The 17,823-nt window shown below is 40.0% G+C and overlaps 1 protein-coding gene and 1 non-coding gene across 3 annotated transcripts; both read right to left on the bottom strand.

Annotated features, from left to right (window-relative positions):
* Nucleotides 1-642: 642 nt before the first annotated feature.
* trnav-gac (transfer RNA valine (anticodon GAC)) lies at nt 643-715 on the bottom strand. Its single transcript has one exon. It is a non-coding gene; the product is annotated as a tRNA-Val (tRNA).
* Nucleotides 716-4,802: 4,087 nt separating this feature from the next.
* LOC145659966 (alpha-1-antitrypsin homolog) lies at nt 4,803-10,836 on the bottom strand. Of its 2 annotated transcripts, XR_014126167.1 has the most exons (6): nt 10,625-10,836; nt 10,289-10,436; nt 7,364-7,675; nt 6,584-7,045; nt 5,103-6,441; nt 4,803-4,930 (listed from the first exon to the last, which is right to left on the bottom strand). XR_014126167.1 is itself a non-coding variant. In XM_081723847.1 (4 exons), exons 1-3 carry the CDS (start codon nt 10,810-10,812, stop codon nt 7,661-7,663), a joined length of 351 nt encoding a protein of 116 aa, XP_081579973.1. In that variant the 5' UTR covers nt 10,813-10,836; the 3' UTR covers nt 6,705-7,103; nt 7,364-7,660. The 2 variants fall into 2 exon arrangements, 1 of the variants encoding a protein (XP_081579973.1); XM_081723847.1 differs by lacking the exons at nt 4,803-4,930; nt 5,103-6,441 and having other exon boundaries at nt 6,705-7,103.
* Between the last annotated feature and the right edge of the window lie 6,987 nt (nt 10,837-17,823).

The raw sequence follows: 17,823 nt of genomic DNA on the forward strand, positions 1-17,823 counted from the left end.
CTCTAGTCCGAGCGACACTTCAGTCCAAACTGGTGGTCCTGGAAAATGGTAGGTTCTGTTCTGGCTTTCTAAACTTATGCAGCAGGGCCATGTGAGATCTTCACTGCTTAAGGCTATAAAACCCAAAGATCTCTTTCTTTGCAGTCCCAATAGTTGTCCTCAGAACCTCACTCCTCTCATTTGTACTTTGAAGTCATGAACAGTATTGCCTTCTTTTAACGTTTTGAATACAGTTAAAAAGCAGCTCAGCTGCAGTTCCATGATGGTGAGTTTAAGTTGCTTTCCCTGTGCAGTTCTTTAGCCTCGCCTGCCCATGCTTCCCTTTGTTCCAACTATTTCAAACAGCAAAAATGGATGAGAAATGCTTCTGCACAGTATATAAGCTGGGACCTGTGACCTGGAAAGCAAATGCATTTACCACTACTCGAGAAAAATCAAGAGAGTTCAACATCTATATCATTCAATAATTATCCCCCCAAAGGTCTGGTAGTTAACAGGATTTATGACAAAATGATGCTGCGATTAGACAAGGAGCTTGGTGTCTCAGTCTCAGGACCTAAAGGGCAAACTGCAAAAAGAGACACCCACTTCATACACTGTTTACAAACAACAATTGCCCCACTAGTGTGCTTTCAAGAGGGATGTTTCTGCCCAGTTTCAAACTGAGGACCTTTCGCATGTCAGGCGAATGTGATGACCACGACACTACAGAAACCACTGTTAACAGATTTTTTGGGCTCACTCTCCAGCTTTTGCTCATTTTTGGCACTTGAAAATCATAGCTTTAAATCTGGCTAAGGAGTCTGACTTCTCAATCATTAGGATGAAAATTCTCACAACCTCACCAAAGTTCTCTTGTTTCTTACCATTTGAGGAACAGACTGTTGCTAACTAGGCATAATATGAAGAGTTTTACTTTATCTCTGTAGTTCTCTCATTGGCATATAGAGCATAACCTATTGCGCAAATTCTGTATGCTTGACATTGCCTTGCAAGGATTTTTTCTTTGCCATAGAATTGATGAAATTAACTTTTGAAATTCAGCTAATTAGCATAACCTCTGTTAGGAAACAAAATTAGAACACACTCACCACAGTTTATGCTTCCTTTTGTAATATTTGGAAAAACTGGCTTGAATTGTCTTCTCCCCATTAGGATGCAAAGTTCAAGCCCACCAACCATTGTTTACTTGTTTCATTTCCTTTGAGAGACAGAATGTTACTCTCTAGGAAGAGTTCAAGAGATTTCAACATTCCTAAGCCCCCTGCTCTACTCACTGTACACCCACGACTGCACAGCCACTTCCAGCTCCACCATCATTGGCAAGTTTGCTGACGACACCGTTGTCATGGGTCTAATCTCGGACAACGACGAGAGGGCCTACCTGGAGGAGATTAAACACCTGGAAAACTGGTGCCAGGAAAATAATCTCCTCCTAAACATCAGTAAGACAAAGGAGCTGATCGTGGATTGCAGCAAGAAGCAGGAATGGCACTACCAACCTGTGAGGATAAGTGGAACCACGGTGGAGAGAGTAGATAGTTTCAGGTACCTTGGTGTTCACATCTCGCAGGACCTGTCCTGGTCCCGCCATACCAACTCCCTGGCAAAGAAGGCTCGTCGGTGTCTTTACCACCTCAGACACCTAAGAGACTTCAGACTGCCCTCCAAGGTACTGCGGAACTTCTACACCTGCACTATTGAGAGCATCCTCACGGGGAACATCACAGTCTGGTTTGGGAATAGCACCAAGCAGAACAGACAAGCACTCCAAAGGGTAGTGCGTTCAGCAGAGCGCATCACTCACACGGAACTTCCTGTCCTGCAGACCATCTACTACAAGCGGTGCCAGACCAAGGCCAGGAGGATTGTGAAGGACCCCACCCATCCCAACAATAGACTCTTCTCTCTGTTGAGGTCAGAGAGGCGCTTTCTTTCCCTGAAGACCAAGATAGAGAGACTGAAGAGGAGCTTCTTCCCACAGGCCATTCGGGCCCTGAATCAGGGAAACTGATAAACTGTGGGGACCACCACCACCATGTAACATAACTGTATAACTGTACACATATATGTATATATATATATATATATATATATATATATATATATATATATATATATATATATATATATATATATATATATATATATTCAATTACCTTGTAACACAACTGTACATATGTTATGTTATTCCACAAAACGGGTCTGTACATTCTGTACATTGTGTACATATATACACAACCATATACCTTGTACATTGTGTATATAATCATAATATACATATATTGTACATACATTGTTAATATATTTTGTACATACATAGAATATATATATTTCTCTTTGCATATATATATATTTCACATATATAGAATATCTATATTTCTCTATGCACCCCTGTTTTCTTTCCTGTTTGGACAGAGCACTCTCAACCATTTCACTGCGAGTTATATTGTGTATGACTATGTATGTGACAAATAAACCAAACTTGAAACTTGAAACTTAATAAAACATCAGACCCTAATGTCCACCCAGCAGAGAGGAACTGAGAACAAATAAGGTTGGCCAGAGCTCTTACGTTCTTTAATGCTCTCATGAGCAGTTTTTTTTTAGTCTCACAAAACTGAACCCAGTGCCACATGGGTCCTAGAAGACTTGCTGTTACTCTATTATAACTTCACTTCACAGCGCATACACCCACCCTAACCCAGCTGCTGTCCCTGTGAAATGCACATGCATGGTGTGGCCACAGGATGGAGCTGTTTCCTGCACAAACCTGTTTCCTACTCTCACTGTGTTTTCTCTGCTTAGACTGACAGAGACTAGAAAGCACACACAGGCTTTCGCTGGTAATCCATAAACATGATTTGCTAGGGGTTCACACATTTTTCCCAAATTTCTAAATACAAATATTGTCATTTGCAGAACATAACATCTGGTCAAAATAACAAAATCGATGCAATGTTTACAGACCTCAAAAATGCAAAGAAAACAAGTTTACATTAATTTTTAAACAACACTAATAATAATAATAATAATAATAATAATAATAATAATAATAATTCCAAAATCAATATTTAGTGGGATGACCCTGATTTTCAACCACAGCTTTCATGTGTGTTGGTTTGCTCTCCACCAGTCTCTCATTGCTCATTAAATTAGATTAAACAAGAGGTGATGACCCAGTCAGAACCTCATTAATTATATATTAACATGTGTGTGTGTGTGTGTGTGTGTGTGTGTGTGTGTGTGTGTGTGTGTGTGTGTGTGTGACCAAAAACATTTTTTGCAAAGTCACCTTTTGTGAATGAAACAAAGTGGAGAGAAAATTAAATCTCACAAGCATTCTCAGTAAGAAACACTGACAGCTCTTCACTGAGACCCACTACCACTGACTACAGAACACTCTGTGCACAGCTTCACTGGAAACACCCACAGTGTCGCCCCATTACAGAGGAGACGAGTTCACATCAGCTTGGTCAGAGCTCCTCTATATTTAACATTTATCAGCAGCTGTTTTGACATGTGCAAACCCACAGCCAGTGCCTTGTTGTTCTCTGAGCCCTGAGAACTCTTTCTGTTTCTTCTCCTGTACAGCATCGCTTCTCAGGTGCTGCATCTGTGAAACCTTTTACAAGAGCCACATGCATAATGTGACGGGAGTGACATGACAGAGGTGACATGAGAAACAGAAGAACTTTTCCTAACATTGTAAATGTGTCCTTTAGATCCTGCCAAGACCCCTTATATCAGAACTGACCAAACTCATCCCACCAGTGATAACATCTCTCTCAGTGAACCACTACTGTTAACATAAGCCATTCTCTCATCCATCAGTATCAACTCAGACATACATCATGCCTGTTCTTATACACATTATAGAGTGAGTGTGGATTTGCCATTGAAAACACCATGTAGCCTTCACCTAACTTTAGTGCATGTTTCCAACAGCAGGCCTTAGACCTTTGTTGCTCACTGTGTGAAACCATGACAACTAAAGCCACGACAAACACCCAGACCACAAATGGCACCTCTCTCTTCTATTGGCCTTACAAGCTACCGTCTGTCCTTAACGTATTATTAAACTTCTTTTTAAAGGTTGATGATGTAAAATCACTATGTTCTTAAAAAGTATTGGTAATAAAACACAAGAGTACTCAATGCATTTTCATGAGTCTTTATTTATAATTACTTATTTAGTTACCTGAAAAATTGCAATTAAGCTTATCAAAGCAATAAAGACAATACAAGAGAACAATTTGTAAAATTTGTAAAATATGTAAAAAATGAGATTTACACTGAGGTGGGATAGATGCCATACAACCCTTTTCTCTTTAACCAATTCGACAAAATGTCAGTAATGTTAAAAATAGTAAATGATTCCTCTGGTTCTTACAGTAGCAGCAGAACAGGAATGGTGATGTAAGTCAGGAATGAATGAGTGGACACTTCTGTGTGTAAACAAACCAATAATTGTTTTTTTTACATGTTTATATATTTATGTCTGTTTTGAATCTGTGTAGGTAAAGACATTATTTAATTACAATAATAATACACACATCAATGGAGAGGATAGTAATACAAGATAGATGTACAACTCAGTTGTGTCTTTGTGTGTTTGCATGAGCGAGAGAAGAGAAAGAGTGAGAGAGAGAGAGGACTGCATCCTGTGTCTGATGGTACCATGCACTGTGTGTGTGTGTGTGTGTGTGTGTGTGTGTGTGTGTGTGTGTGTGTGTGTGTGTCTTTGTTTGGTGTTTTAGCCCATGTGGTTTATTTTGTTAATAAGAAAACATAACAGTATTCTTACCTTCAGCAGGGGCCCCTGTGCTGTGCTCACTGTGTCTGCCGGTAGGCTTTTGAGTGGATGTAGTCGCTGGTCTCGTCTGGCCAGTGATCACTGGAGTAGATTTTGTAGTTTTAATTGGAACCTCTGGAAAGAGAGAAGATTTCAGACCTGTGATGAGAATTCTGCATTTCTTACTACAGGACAGTCTTTGGTTTGGTTTAGTTTGGTTCATGCTGTAATGCTCACTAAGTCTTTACAGATTGGATACTGTACACATAAACTCAAAATACATTTCCTACAGGATTTTGCAACAAACCTGCACAGCATTCTCACTGTGTGAAGTATTCCTTCAGGAAATGTCCCTCAGTTCAGTTAGAACATCCTACATACAAGATATGATGAGTAAGAAAAAGGAAATATAATATTGACATATTGTTTAAAACAAAGCTTTTAAAACAAAGCTTTTAAAACAAAGGTTGTTGTAACGGTCTGAGTGGCGCAGAGCAAGGAGCAGGTCGTTCAGACTCCCTCGACAGTAATAGACGTTTATTGTGAAACACAGAACACAAGGGCAGTCACACAAACGGTGTAAATGTAGTACATAAAACATCATGAAACACGAACATTAACACTAACAAGCAACGATACACGTATGTTTAGGTTTAACGACAACACAGCGCACACCAACATCGCTTTAAATACACACAGATAATATACACTAAACCATCTGCAGGTGTGTGCTGACACCAGGGGTGTGGCTACAAACAAAACAATTACAGTAAATTCCTACTGCACGAGAGGGGCCGAACTACGTGAAACGGCAAAGCCTGGTGGCCACCCAACACAAGGCAGGCTAGGAACTGCCAACAAGGGAGAGCTCTCAGAAGGAGGGAGAAAGGCAGAGTCCATGCCTCTCTCAGGGCAGTCCACTAAGCTCCATATAATGAGGATGCACCTATAAACACACAAAAGGCACAGATATTCACAAACAGATGCACCTATAGACACACACATAAGGCGCTGTAATGCAGCACGCGCTGGCAGTGCAGGCTCTGGTGGCGTGTCCTTGGCCCCACTGGACACGCAGAGGTGCACGTCCGTCCAGGCTCCAAATGTGCTACTCCCTTTAATGGTCCTTCTTTTGCCAGCCACCCTAGGAGCGCCCCAGAGGCAGTCCATCCCCTGGGATTTGGGCAGACCCATCCAGTATTCCTGGCATGTCCACGGGAAGAGGAAGAACTTGGGCTTTTTCTTCACTTGCCAGGGACCTAGCCGACTCCACCATACCGCCGTCACCGCGGTCCCTGTGGAGCCCCTCTGCTCTCCTTGATCCTGGCTCGGTAGCCCAGGCCCCCCCAAGAAATTCCAAGGGGCGTTCCACTCCTTCTTCAGAGTGGCCGCAAACGCCGGTTGCAGTACTCTCCCCAAGATCCAGGGATCCCGACAGCAGCTTGGTACGTGCCTAAGCACTTCCCTCTAGGAAGTCAGTTTGCCGTCGAGAGAGTAGGCATCCTGTGGCAGTCAGTCGTTCTGTAACGGCCCGAGTGCCACAGGGCAAGGAGCAGGACGTTCAGACTCCCTCAAAGGTAATAGATGTTTATTGTGAAACACAGAAGACAAGTGGAAAGAGGAGCAGTTCGTGACAGTTGTTATACCTGTAGGTGAAGAGAGAGAGATCTGATTACAATCTCAGGACAGCTCAAAACTGCTTGTGAACTAAATTAAAACTGAAGATAGTTAAATTACCTGTAATGTCTTTACATCTTAACTAAACACATCAGAACTATGACCTCTTACCTTTATTTGGGGTCTCTGTGCTGTGTGTCCCTATAGATCTTTGATATGATGCTGTGGTTAAAGGTACTGATCTAGTCTGGACTTTGGTCACTGGAGTAGAGTTTGTAGGAAAAGTAGAGAGAGAGAGAGAGAGAGAGAGAGAGAGAGAGAGAGAGAGAGAGAGAGAGAGAGAGAGAGAGAAATTTCTGTATATCTTAAAACAGCATGCAAACTAAGTAAAAACTGCCAAAGTCTTATACCTGTGATGTCAAGTAGTACGCTCCTGAAGGGCTTACTGCTGATAACACATACATACACTTCTTGATCCTCCTCAGTCAGCTGTGATTTGCGTAGAGAGATATTTCCTGAGAATAACTGAGCCACTGAACTCTGCCTGTGTAATGCTGAGTCTGGTCAGTGGGGTAGATTTCTTTGTCTCTGAAGGTCCATTTAAGAGTGTGTGGTTTGGTGTGTAGTCCAGTCCTGGAGCAGGGCAATAGAACAGACTCTCTCACATGACCCTGTAGATTCATCTGTCCAGCTGTGGACGTGCAGTCAGTGGATCACACAGGAACCAAAGTAGATCATTATAGACACATAGCTCAAATAAACTGTCATGTAATCATAACAATCATGTGATTAAGAAGTACAACTCTATGGTGATCTTTAGAATGTTAATAGTGTTGACCTACAAGGAGATGGCAAAGACATTTGTCATGTATATTTAAAAAAAGCAACATACAGGTTAGGGTAAAATGAGTTTTGTTAAGTCAGTAAAAATACAGATCTAAATTGTTTTACCTCTAACAGTGAGTTGCATGTCTGTGTATTCAGTCCGATTAATATAACACCTGTAGTGTCCCTCATCCTCTTCAGTCAGGTGTGACATGAGTAGAGAGAGATTTCCTGGAGAGTGAGCAGTACCCAGCTGAACTCTGTTTCTGTACTGTTCACTCTCACTGGAGATCCCTGTGTATCTGGACTTTTCAAATTGATAGCAGGTGAAACTCTCAAGTCTGCTGTGTCGGTCAGTGCAGGAACAGGGCAGCAGTGCTGAGTCTCCTACATGTGCTTGGATATTTAATGTTCTTCTACTCTTTACCAGAGTGCAGCCTGCAGAAACACATAACAGTAAATTAAGATAATCAGGATAATCCTTTTGAAGCTTTATTGTGTATTTAAAACGAAGTCACAAAATGCAGGAGTGACCAATGATTATTTGTGAAGCAAACAATGAATCAAATTCTGACAAGATAAAAGAGAAGACTCAGTGACTCACACATAAATGTAAAGTTTCATATAAATGTACAGTTTCATGTCACTGAGCATTAAGAAAGAATTTCACACTCACCTTCAGTGGGATGAAGTGAAGAGAAGACACAAACTCAGCAGCATTGTCACTATGGAAACATCACTGACCTCCCAGTACACTGACAACTCTACACCCAGAACTCTACTACCACTGTGGACACACACTGACTCCAGAATTCAGTCCAGAACTCTCTTAGCAGCACTTCACTGAAGTCCACAAAGACTTCACTACGTCCCCCACAGTAATTGAGTGTCTTGTGAGTCCTGAGAACACCTGAGGTCTGTTTTTTCATTGTGTAGTTTCACAGAGCCCACAGGGCCCCTGGTGCCTCTGTTAACCAGACTTACATGTTGTGGTTTCAGTGTGGGGGTGTCTATGGGGGAAGAAAGAGGAGGCTTTCACCTGAAGGCTGAGAAGACCTCCTTGTTGACTACAAGCCATAACTAACTATGTTAAAGCAGCCATGTAACACAGCCAATCTACTGATGGACACGATCTGCATATGCTACTTATAGTGTAGCCATAACATATACACATAATACTTAAAACTGCTGGTTAAAACCACAAGGACTGAAACCATGACTAACAGCTCACACAGACCAGGTGTTTCTTTTTAAGAACAGGTCAGCTAGCACAGAGGTTTAAATCCAGTCATTGTGGCCCCCAGCAACATCATTATTTCTCATGTTCCTGTGCCTCATACACCTTCACTATGTCCCAATCACATTTCACCCCTTGACCCTACCACTTAGCCCTGCCCCTCCATATGCAGTGCTCGTGAGCAGGGGTAGTGTATCTGATAGAGGGCTAGGGTGCACTGTTAGGGTTTCAGGTCCCTCTAAACAGAGGGTTTTTAGAGTCACACTCCAAATTGAGTGTTAGGAGAAATTTCTCAGAATCCCTTGTGAATCATTAACAGAATGGATGCAGAAGCGAGGGGGAAGATTTCACCCACTACACCCACTACTAAGATTTAAATCTAATCATATAATGGTTTAAAAACATACTACTTTTAATATGCATGGTTTTAAATATGCCTATCTTTTACCTAATCCTAGAGATATGTAATAAGGTTTAGAAATCTGTTACAGGTCAAGTGTGTTTTCAGGTCCAGTGCAGACAATAAATCATACAAGATCAAATATACTTGAAAAATCACCTAAAATTCTGTCTCTAGAAAGAAACAGCTTAAAAAAATTTAGATCCCCTCTAAAATCCTCATTGTCAGACCTAGCTACCATATACTGTACATTCTTTATTTGGAGAACAGCATTTTGAAGTCTGATTTCTGACTCAGTTACCGCTCAAATGGTCAAACCACAACCGTATACATATTTTTACAAATATGGAACCTCCAGGTACTGGTTTAGAAGCAGTGTTAGTGTTAGTGAGGCGATAAGTATGATTTTGAACCCTGACAGACTCAGAGGGGCCAGGATGTTTCACTAACTGCTGTGATCAGATCATCATAGTGAATCAACATACAAGACAACACACTGGGAAAGAACTCCACATTGGGAAAGAACTTATGTATAAATTAGTCACAGGTCAGTCAGAGAGCTTAATGTACGTTTGTCACATTGCCACATCTGTTTAAGAATTACATTGTTCCACTTAAGTAATATGTGTATTGTCACATTGCCACATCTGTTTAAGAATTACATTGTTCCACTTAAGTAATATGTGTATAAAACACTGACAAATATCACCAACATCCCTAATATTATAACTTTCCCTGATTTGTGTGTTCGAAACTGCTATGACTGATTTGTCAAATCAAATGAAAACCCATTCAAGTCTCACTCAAAGCCTTTATTACCATTCAGATGCCTGAGTTTGTGTACATCTGTGATCACTGTGATGTCAGAAATAATCCAACAGTCTGTTTTCTTTTTCTCATATCTGGTGTAAGGGGACTGGACTAAGTCTGAAAGCAGCATTTTATTTTTAGTTTGTTTATAGCTAAACAAAGTCCCTTCTGTATGCCTGTTACTGACTAAACTAGCACGACCTTTAGCCTTTGATTGCTCTGAGATAATACAGAGATGTGACTATATATCTGTTGCTAATTGATATGAGAGATAATTCAGTAGCACTCCCATCGTACTGCTGACTAGACAATGGGGGAGACGTCTGACACTATGCAGTGGGGTCAGTTATCTTTCCCATGAACAAGATATTTAAGATGGGCAGTCTCTGCCGAGATCCCACCAAGTTTCCCAAAACAGATTGATCCCATAACAGAATGATTGCTTTAGTGTTCTTACCAAAACAAAAAGACATCAGAAAACCATTAGGTTTTTGCCCCAAAGATCCCTCAGACATCTAATGAGATGGCTTTAAACATTATTTTCCACACTCGTAATGTGAGACTCTAGAAATCACAGCGTATCACTTAAAGTTTCTCCACATACCTTAGAAACAGCCACTTTGGCCCCCTTACTGATTCCAGAGAAGTCTGTGCTGTCTGAGAATGCATCAACTATTCCCATTTCCTTCAGAGTGTCCCCAAGGCCGGAGGAGGCAGAGACAGAGAACTTGGGCATAAACAAGTCCAAAGTGCTGGAAAACAGAGATGATCAGATAGGCAAATGCACTCTTACATGGAATAGCATAAGCAAAATCATTTATTTAAAATATTTTTGAAGTTGGTAACCTTGTCATGGATTAAAGGTTCTATTGTGGGTAATATTTCACATTCATAAGTGAAATTATATAAAAAGAAAATAATGAATTTCATGATACATTACGTTTTGTGGGCTTTGTCCTTCCAGTACTTGAGGTGATCCTTGCTGATGTGTTTCTCCACCTCCTCCATTTTTCCCTGGTCAGGCAGGACGATCATCATGGAGACATTTCCATTATATGACAGCATGATAACAGACGTAAAGTTGCCCTGGTCATAGTAGAAGTCATATTCACCATTTCTGTTCATCATATCCACAGACACTGTGGTGTTCTCATCCACATTAAAGTCACCTTTGCTGGTGTCCTCCACTTTAAAAGCCTCTTCCCATTTACCTGAGAGAATGAAATCCAAGACTGGTTACTGCAGTTCAGGTGAAATACATGAAAAATTATTTTAATCTCTAGTGGGTTCTACTTGTCTACTCTTACCTTTGAAATACATATAGTTGATGAGCATCATCACAGTGGCAGCATCCAGACTCTTGACCATATCAGTGATCATGTCCTTGGTCTTTTTGGCAATTAACTTGTTGATTTCTTGCACAGCGACTTCAGGTATGGAAAAGTCCACACTGATGGCTTCACCTTTGTAGAAATGCTGGATGTCTTTCAGAAACTTGTCTTCAGGATTGAAGCCTTTTTGTACAGCTGCAGCTCCTCCTATCTCCAACAGAGATCTACTTTCCGAGCTCTTTGTATGTCAGTGCCACTGACCTCTCTGAGAACCTTCACATGGCTTGAACGATTCCTCGCCATCGCAGCAAGTTTTGAAAGCTTTTTGAAAGCACACATTTGGCCACAAAGCACATTTCAGTCTCAGGTGTATGCATTTATATTTTAGTTATTTACCTCATATTTCAATTTAAGCCTGTATCATTAGCTCTGCTGTCATCATTTGTCATCGGGATCAGCTGCAAACTCTCTCTGAGCCTTTATGTGGTTTAAATGCACAGCAGTACTGTAGCATGACCTGATGGTGTAACATTTATTTGCCTTTACAAAGAAAAAACACATATAATTATATATTAAGATAATTAAGACAAGATTTTCTGTTTTATTAACTCCAAACATCTTTCACTGGTTAATGCTGGTTATAGTTTTTCCTTCTTGAATAAAGTGCATAGATCTTGTTGCATTTCTAGAATCATGCAAGGCAGATGCATGACTCACCAAACCCTCCACTGAGTCACCAATGTAAAGAGAAAGATCGAGACTCTACGGATCCACCTCGTTTGACTTGAGGAATTCCTGCTATGCCCAACGTAACTTAGCGTGTCAATCACACATAAGGTTAGAGTGACAATAGTCAGACATCTTAAATGACATCACATTAATATTAATCCAAATGGCGTGGAAAGAGAGATATGTTTTACAAAGGGTTGGTTGTCCACATGTATTTTTTTTTACTGCATCTCCTCACATCCCTCCTCTAATCAAGCCCTTAATACAGTTCTGGATTTTAAAATATGACTAAACGTGTGTAACTCGTGGAAGGTGGAGGGCGAACACACGTCCGTAGTACCATCGTCTCTGACATGCGAGTGAGCGGAATCAAAAACAGGAGAAAACAAACTATAGACAGAACAGTGAAAAGGAACAAGTTTAATAAACACCAGGTGAACACAATACAGGACAAAACCAAGGAACAAACAAAAGAAGAACAGGCTAATCAGGGTGAGGATGAACACTACGTAAATTAGGGAAATAAATATTTAAGGAAAGACAAACGGGAAAACAATGAAACATAAAACTAAGACAAGCGAGGGAAGAAGAAACAAGGAAGGGGAGCACACAGAACCGGCTACTTTAGCGAGACTAAAGATAAGAGACAAACACAGGTAACGGAACTAAAAGGAAAAGCACACAACACTATCGTATATGAAAATGGTAAAGAAACCTAAACAGAAACGAAGCAACGTGAGAACACCTGACGCGAAAAGAGAAAGCAACGTAGACGAGAGAACAGTGAGAAAGTACAATGGACGAGGGAACAGAATAAAACAGAGAGAGAGAGAGAGAGAGAGAGAGAGAGAGAGAGGGAGGGGATGGTGGGAAAACAAGGAAGTGGTTAGGTAGCCATGGAAACGGGCGGCGCTCTGGTCCATGAGCATGATATGCCAACCCATTATGTTTTACTGCCCCTCAAAGAAAGCAATCTAGATGTGGAGCTGTTGAAGTATATTGTTAATTTTATTCTAAAAGGGAGAACAGCATTGTGCACGCAGTGAATTTTGATTTTAAGTTCAGTTCCAGCTCACATGGAATTAAACCCCTTATATGTTTTATTTAGCACATGATTCTATTGGTAAGGGTATGAAGCTTGTCTCTGCAGTGCCTGGCATGACAGTATTACTGAGATTTCTTATGATCATGTTCTTAGCTAACCTACATACAAAGAGCCAAATGTTCAAATGTTGTGTCCAGTGTTCATTTGATCCCAAAGTTAGCTGAAGAGTATTTGTACTTTTTTTGCTATTCTAACAAGATAAGGCAAGCAGACTTAAGCTTGTGAGATTTTTTAATGACTTAGTACATTTGGTTTGGCACAAGTTCAGGACATGAGCTGAATAAACTGTTTTGTGAACTCTGATAGAATAAGAGGTCTGAGAGTTGGTACCAACTTCTGTGGAAAGTCCTTCATGATCAGCCAGCATACATGAAGAGCAAACAAACTGGAAGCTTGTGTCATTACATTTGTCTTCTTGACATTTCTGTTTTGTACATTTTCCAGTTCCACAGGATTCAGTGATACATGTTTATGAAATGATAAGAATTCGAGCAGGAATGCTAATGTTAGATGTGACTCTAATTTACCTATTACAGACCTCCCAGTGGAGCTGAGGAGTGCCTGATGGAGCTGATGTGTACCTGGTGGAGTTAAATTCTGCCTGGTGGAGTTATGGTGTACCTGGTGAAGATGAGGTCTGCCTGGTAGAGGTCCACCTGAGCTGCACATGGTGGATTTGAGGTGTGCCTTAATACTACTTTATTGAAGCACACACACAGTGTCACAGCATGTTTATATTTCCCCCTAAGATAATATAAGAGAAATTATAAACATTAACTTCCTGTCACACACTTAACCTTTTAGTTAACTGTCGGAAAATCTACTTACATTGTAAAACATTCCTTGATGACACTAAGCAATAAGTAGGAATAATTTTATTTTCCTTCCTGAAGGTACTAAGGAGATTAATCACACTGTGAACTGTTTGTCTTTTTTTCTAATTCACAGCCACAATCCACAGGAATATTTCCCCAGGACAATTTTAGCTTCAACAGTTTTTTGGGGAAGGATCAATCTGGCATTCTCTTGATTTTTGGTTAAGGTAACATTAGCTAATGTTACTCCCAGAGTGTCCTTTTTAGCAAGAGGAACCATATGAATCAAAATAATGATAACTCAGGATATGACATCATACACATCATAACTGATAATGTAACATCAGACTAATGACATCATCACATAATGTAAAGGCAACCTGGTGAATTTTATGTAGAATGTAACATATAGAATAAGAACTCTGAGTTGTGTTGATTGTGTAGCATTGACTTAAACTTTTTGAGATGTTGAGAAAGATACCTTGAGAGGAATGTTAGCACTGAATATATGTTTAGCACACAATCTTTAGTAAATCCTTCATACAAAACTGGAAACTGAACAGCAAACTCAACAACAAAAAAAGAACTAAGATTTACTAAATGGCCCTGTTTGTGTCTGTAATTTCAACACTATGGGCAGCAGGCAGGCTGTCGAGGACTTCAGAACTCTCTCAGAAGTGCTTTGCTTTACTTAATAATACCTTTGTGCATAAGGGACTCAGTCTCTCTTACAGAGTAACTGTAAGGAGAGTGAGCCCTCTGAGTGAGCGCATGGTCACACACACTTTCTTTAGTTCTTCTACACCCTTGTGGTTTCCCTGACCCCCCCCCCCCCCCCCCGCTGTTCCTCAAGTGCTCCTTTCCTGGACGACAGCCAACTCACTCTTTCCATCACATTTGACAGCTGTAATCACGCATATGGTTCCTGTTATTCAGCTCTTGTGTTCTGTCCTCTCAGAGCAAGAGACACACCAAAGTTTAGCAATTATAAAACTCAGACAGATGGATAAAGGGTTCAGGAAATTGAGAACAGGTTTGTGCTGTGTCAACAGTGGACACAGTGGAGTTAAATAACGCATTGAAATATTATCTTCTGCCTGAGCTGTGATTGATTTCCATAGTTGCACCACATCAATGAATACAGATACATGCGTTCTTTCACAGGTGAAGAATGTACGAAAAAGGGAGGAAGCGTCATTTTCTGTCTGAAGAGTCAGACAAAGCAAACAAAGAGAAATACAGTGCCATGTAGGCCCAGGGCACAGTGAGTCCTCAAGATGACACTGTTTCTCCTGGTGAGGCCAAGTTTTCTGTCAGATAGTATAGTGGACAACATATATTCTACATAGTGCAGCTTTCACTTTATTTGGAAAATTTATTCCATGATTATAGACATTTAGTTAATAGTCTATAGACATTTTAGGTCATTTTAGCTTTCACTTTAATTGGACAGTCCAGTCTTTTGCTGTAGATGTTTAGACGACAGTCTATATAACATCAGTTTGTTTCAAGTGCTAATAAAATTTCACTAGTCCAATTGATACCTGTACATATTTAAGAGTCAGGTAACATGTAAGACATGATCAGGTGTTGTACTGTTTACCAATTAAGAGTTATGATATTAATTTTATTTTACAATTCCCTTTGGATCCATATATAAAACATTAAATAAATGCATTTGTTTTTGTCTACAAACTCACAGACCCTGTGCCCCAGGTCGTCTTTCTGTTTCTAGTAAAGTGGGTTGTGAGTATATAAAAGTATGTGTGTTATTTATAATCCATGCTGTAGTATTAGATATGATCTGAAAACGTATTGTAAAAGTTGATAAATTCCATAATTCTGGTAGTTATTTTTATCAGGCGGATTTTACAGTTATATCTAATTATATATATATATATATATATATATATATATATATATATATATATATATATATATATATATATATATATATATATATATATATATCACAGATATCTATGCACTAAGACAAATAATCAAATAATCAGAGTAAGTAATCATTACGTGGTGACAGAGTAAATGTTACTTTAACCAAATAAATCTTGGTGGTAACAGTACAGTGCAATTTTCATTAGTGTAATGGATCATTATGCCTTTGTAGGGGGATTAGTCACTGCATTTATTCACCCCTACTCATAATTAAGACAATAGAGTCAGAATGTAGGAGAATCAACAGACTTCTTATGAGTTTACATGTAGAAAAAATTCAAACCAACAATTAAGTTACAATCCAGTAAAAACTGCAATTTAATATTTTACCACTAGGTGGACCCATGCTACAAATTTTACATAAATCATATGGCAACACTAGGACTATAAAAATGACAAAGTTCTTATTAAGACTGATTTATAGAAAGAAAAATGTCAAATTTTCCTTCTACAAGACGAATGTATTTTTTTTATTTACATAATTCACACCTTTAACCTCAGCATTATTACATGGACCAAGAAAAGGCTTTTGATATGCAGAAGTTGAACGCAACAGTACATTTGTGGTGTGAGCTGAGTTCACATCTCTAGTGGTGGAGCGACATTCTTATAGAGTGAAGACCATCTTTTGACCAGCAAACACATCTCTCCTGCAAACTAATTACCCATCAAATTTGAAATGGAAACACACTACTCAAGCTGAAAATGTGCAATTAAAATTCACCCTGACTTATGTTTCATGCACTGCATTGTGGGTAAAAAATAATGCTCTGAAATTAAATGCTCCTTTAAACAACTGTTCACACTTTTTTTAACGTCTCAGGTAGCCAGTTCTGTGGCTGCTGTAATTCCACCTGCTATTTTCATTAATAATCATTTGAAGTACTTTGGGCGCCATAGTGAAATGAACTGACCAAACAGTAGTGAGGGAGGTTATGTTGGATCTCACCCCCTGAGCTTCTACATCGTGTCTCTATGACAAAGGACGGAGCCACTTAACTAAGAATGAGACCGTCCTCACTGACAATTTGAGAATATCTGCTAGATCACGGAATGATAAAGAAGAAAGAGGACATACCACACGACAACTTACAAAACCTCCCGCATCTCTATATTTGGTGTGTGTGTTGTGTTGAGGTTAGTTCGTCAGAACTTCATTTGAATACACTTCCTCTCCACTGTAAGTCTAGTTGTCAGATCATTCAGTAGACTGTATTGAAGAGTGTGTGTATGGTGTATATCAGAAGTCCTGCTGTAGCTGTATTTAGTGTGTTTGGAACTCAGTAAGAATGCAGGTGTGTATTTATCTGCTTCTTGTGCTCCATGCTGCTGATGGTGAGTGTGACTTTCTCTCTAATTCTGTAGATGATCAAATATCTACTCAGTAGCTACTTTATAAGTAACACATGGCCGTATTAAATATATTTATTTATTTCATTCCATTGGGGGTGCCAGTGATGACCTCTCAACCCTGGCCTGGTAGCAGAGGCCTGACACATGTGGCCTCAGATTCTGTTCTGCTGACACTGTTTTCATATTTGTGTTACATACCGCTCTAGCTCTGACTCTTCACTCTGTGTGTGTGTGTGTGTGTGTGTCAGAAGATCCTGCGTTCAGTCTCCACTACTGCCAAGTTGCCATTGTTGGGCACTTCAGCAAGACCCTTAGCCCTCATTTGCTCAAGTTGTACTCAGTCATAAGTATAAGTTGCTTTAGATAAAAGTGTCACATAAATGTAAAACTCACTGTTTAGATTTTGCATGAATTCATAGTGCTTATTTGCTCCTGTGAACTTGAATATTCAGCCTGGTGACAAACTGCATGCTTGAACAAGTCAGAATACCACAGACCAAAGGAGGGAGGGAGGACAAATTTGAACAAGTGAAAGTAGGAAGAGGGAAGTGTGTGTGAGCTGAAGTGTTTGTCTCGGTTTCAGTTCTCATGTGTTCACTCACTCACTCACGCCACAGTCCTAAAAACAGTGTGTGTAGGTATGACAGGCTTTGTTGAGGAGCACTCAGATAGTTCTTCATGTAGTCAGTGATGTCTCACTCCTGCTGCAGGGACATCACACGTACAGTAAGACAGTCACAGATCAGCACTAAAGAGGATAGAGGAGGACAGCACACGACATACACACACGTACAACAGATGAGTGTGTGTGGGGGTACTCAAGGCAAATATACACATGCACTGCAGACCTGTG

The sequence above is a fragment of the Electrophorus electricus genome, chromosome 2 (genome assembly GCF_041902795.1).
Source record: "Electrophorus electricus isolate QZ-2024a chromosome 2, ASM4190279v1, whole genome shotgun sequence".
NCBI lineage: Eukaryota > Metazoa > Chordata > Actinopteri > Gymnotiformes > Gymnotidae > Electrophorus > Electrophorus electricus.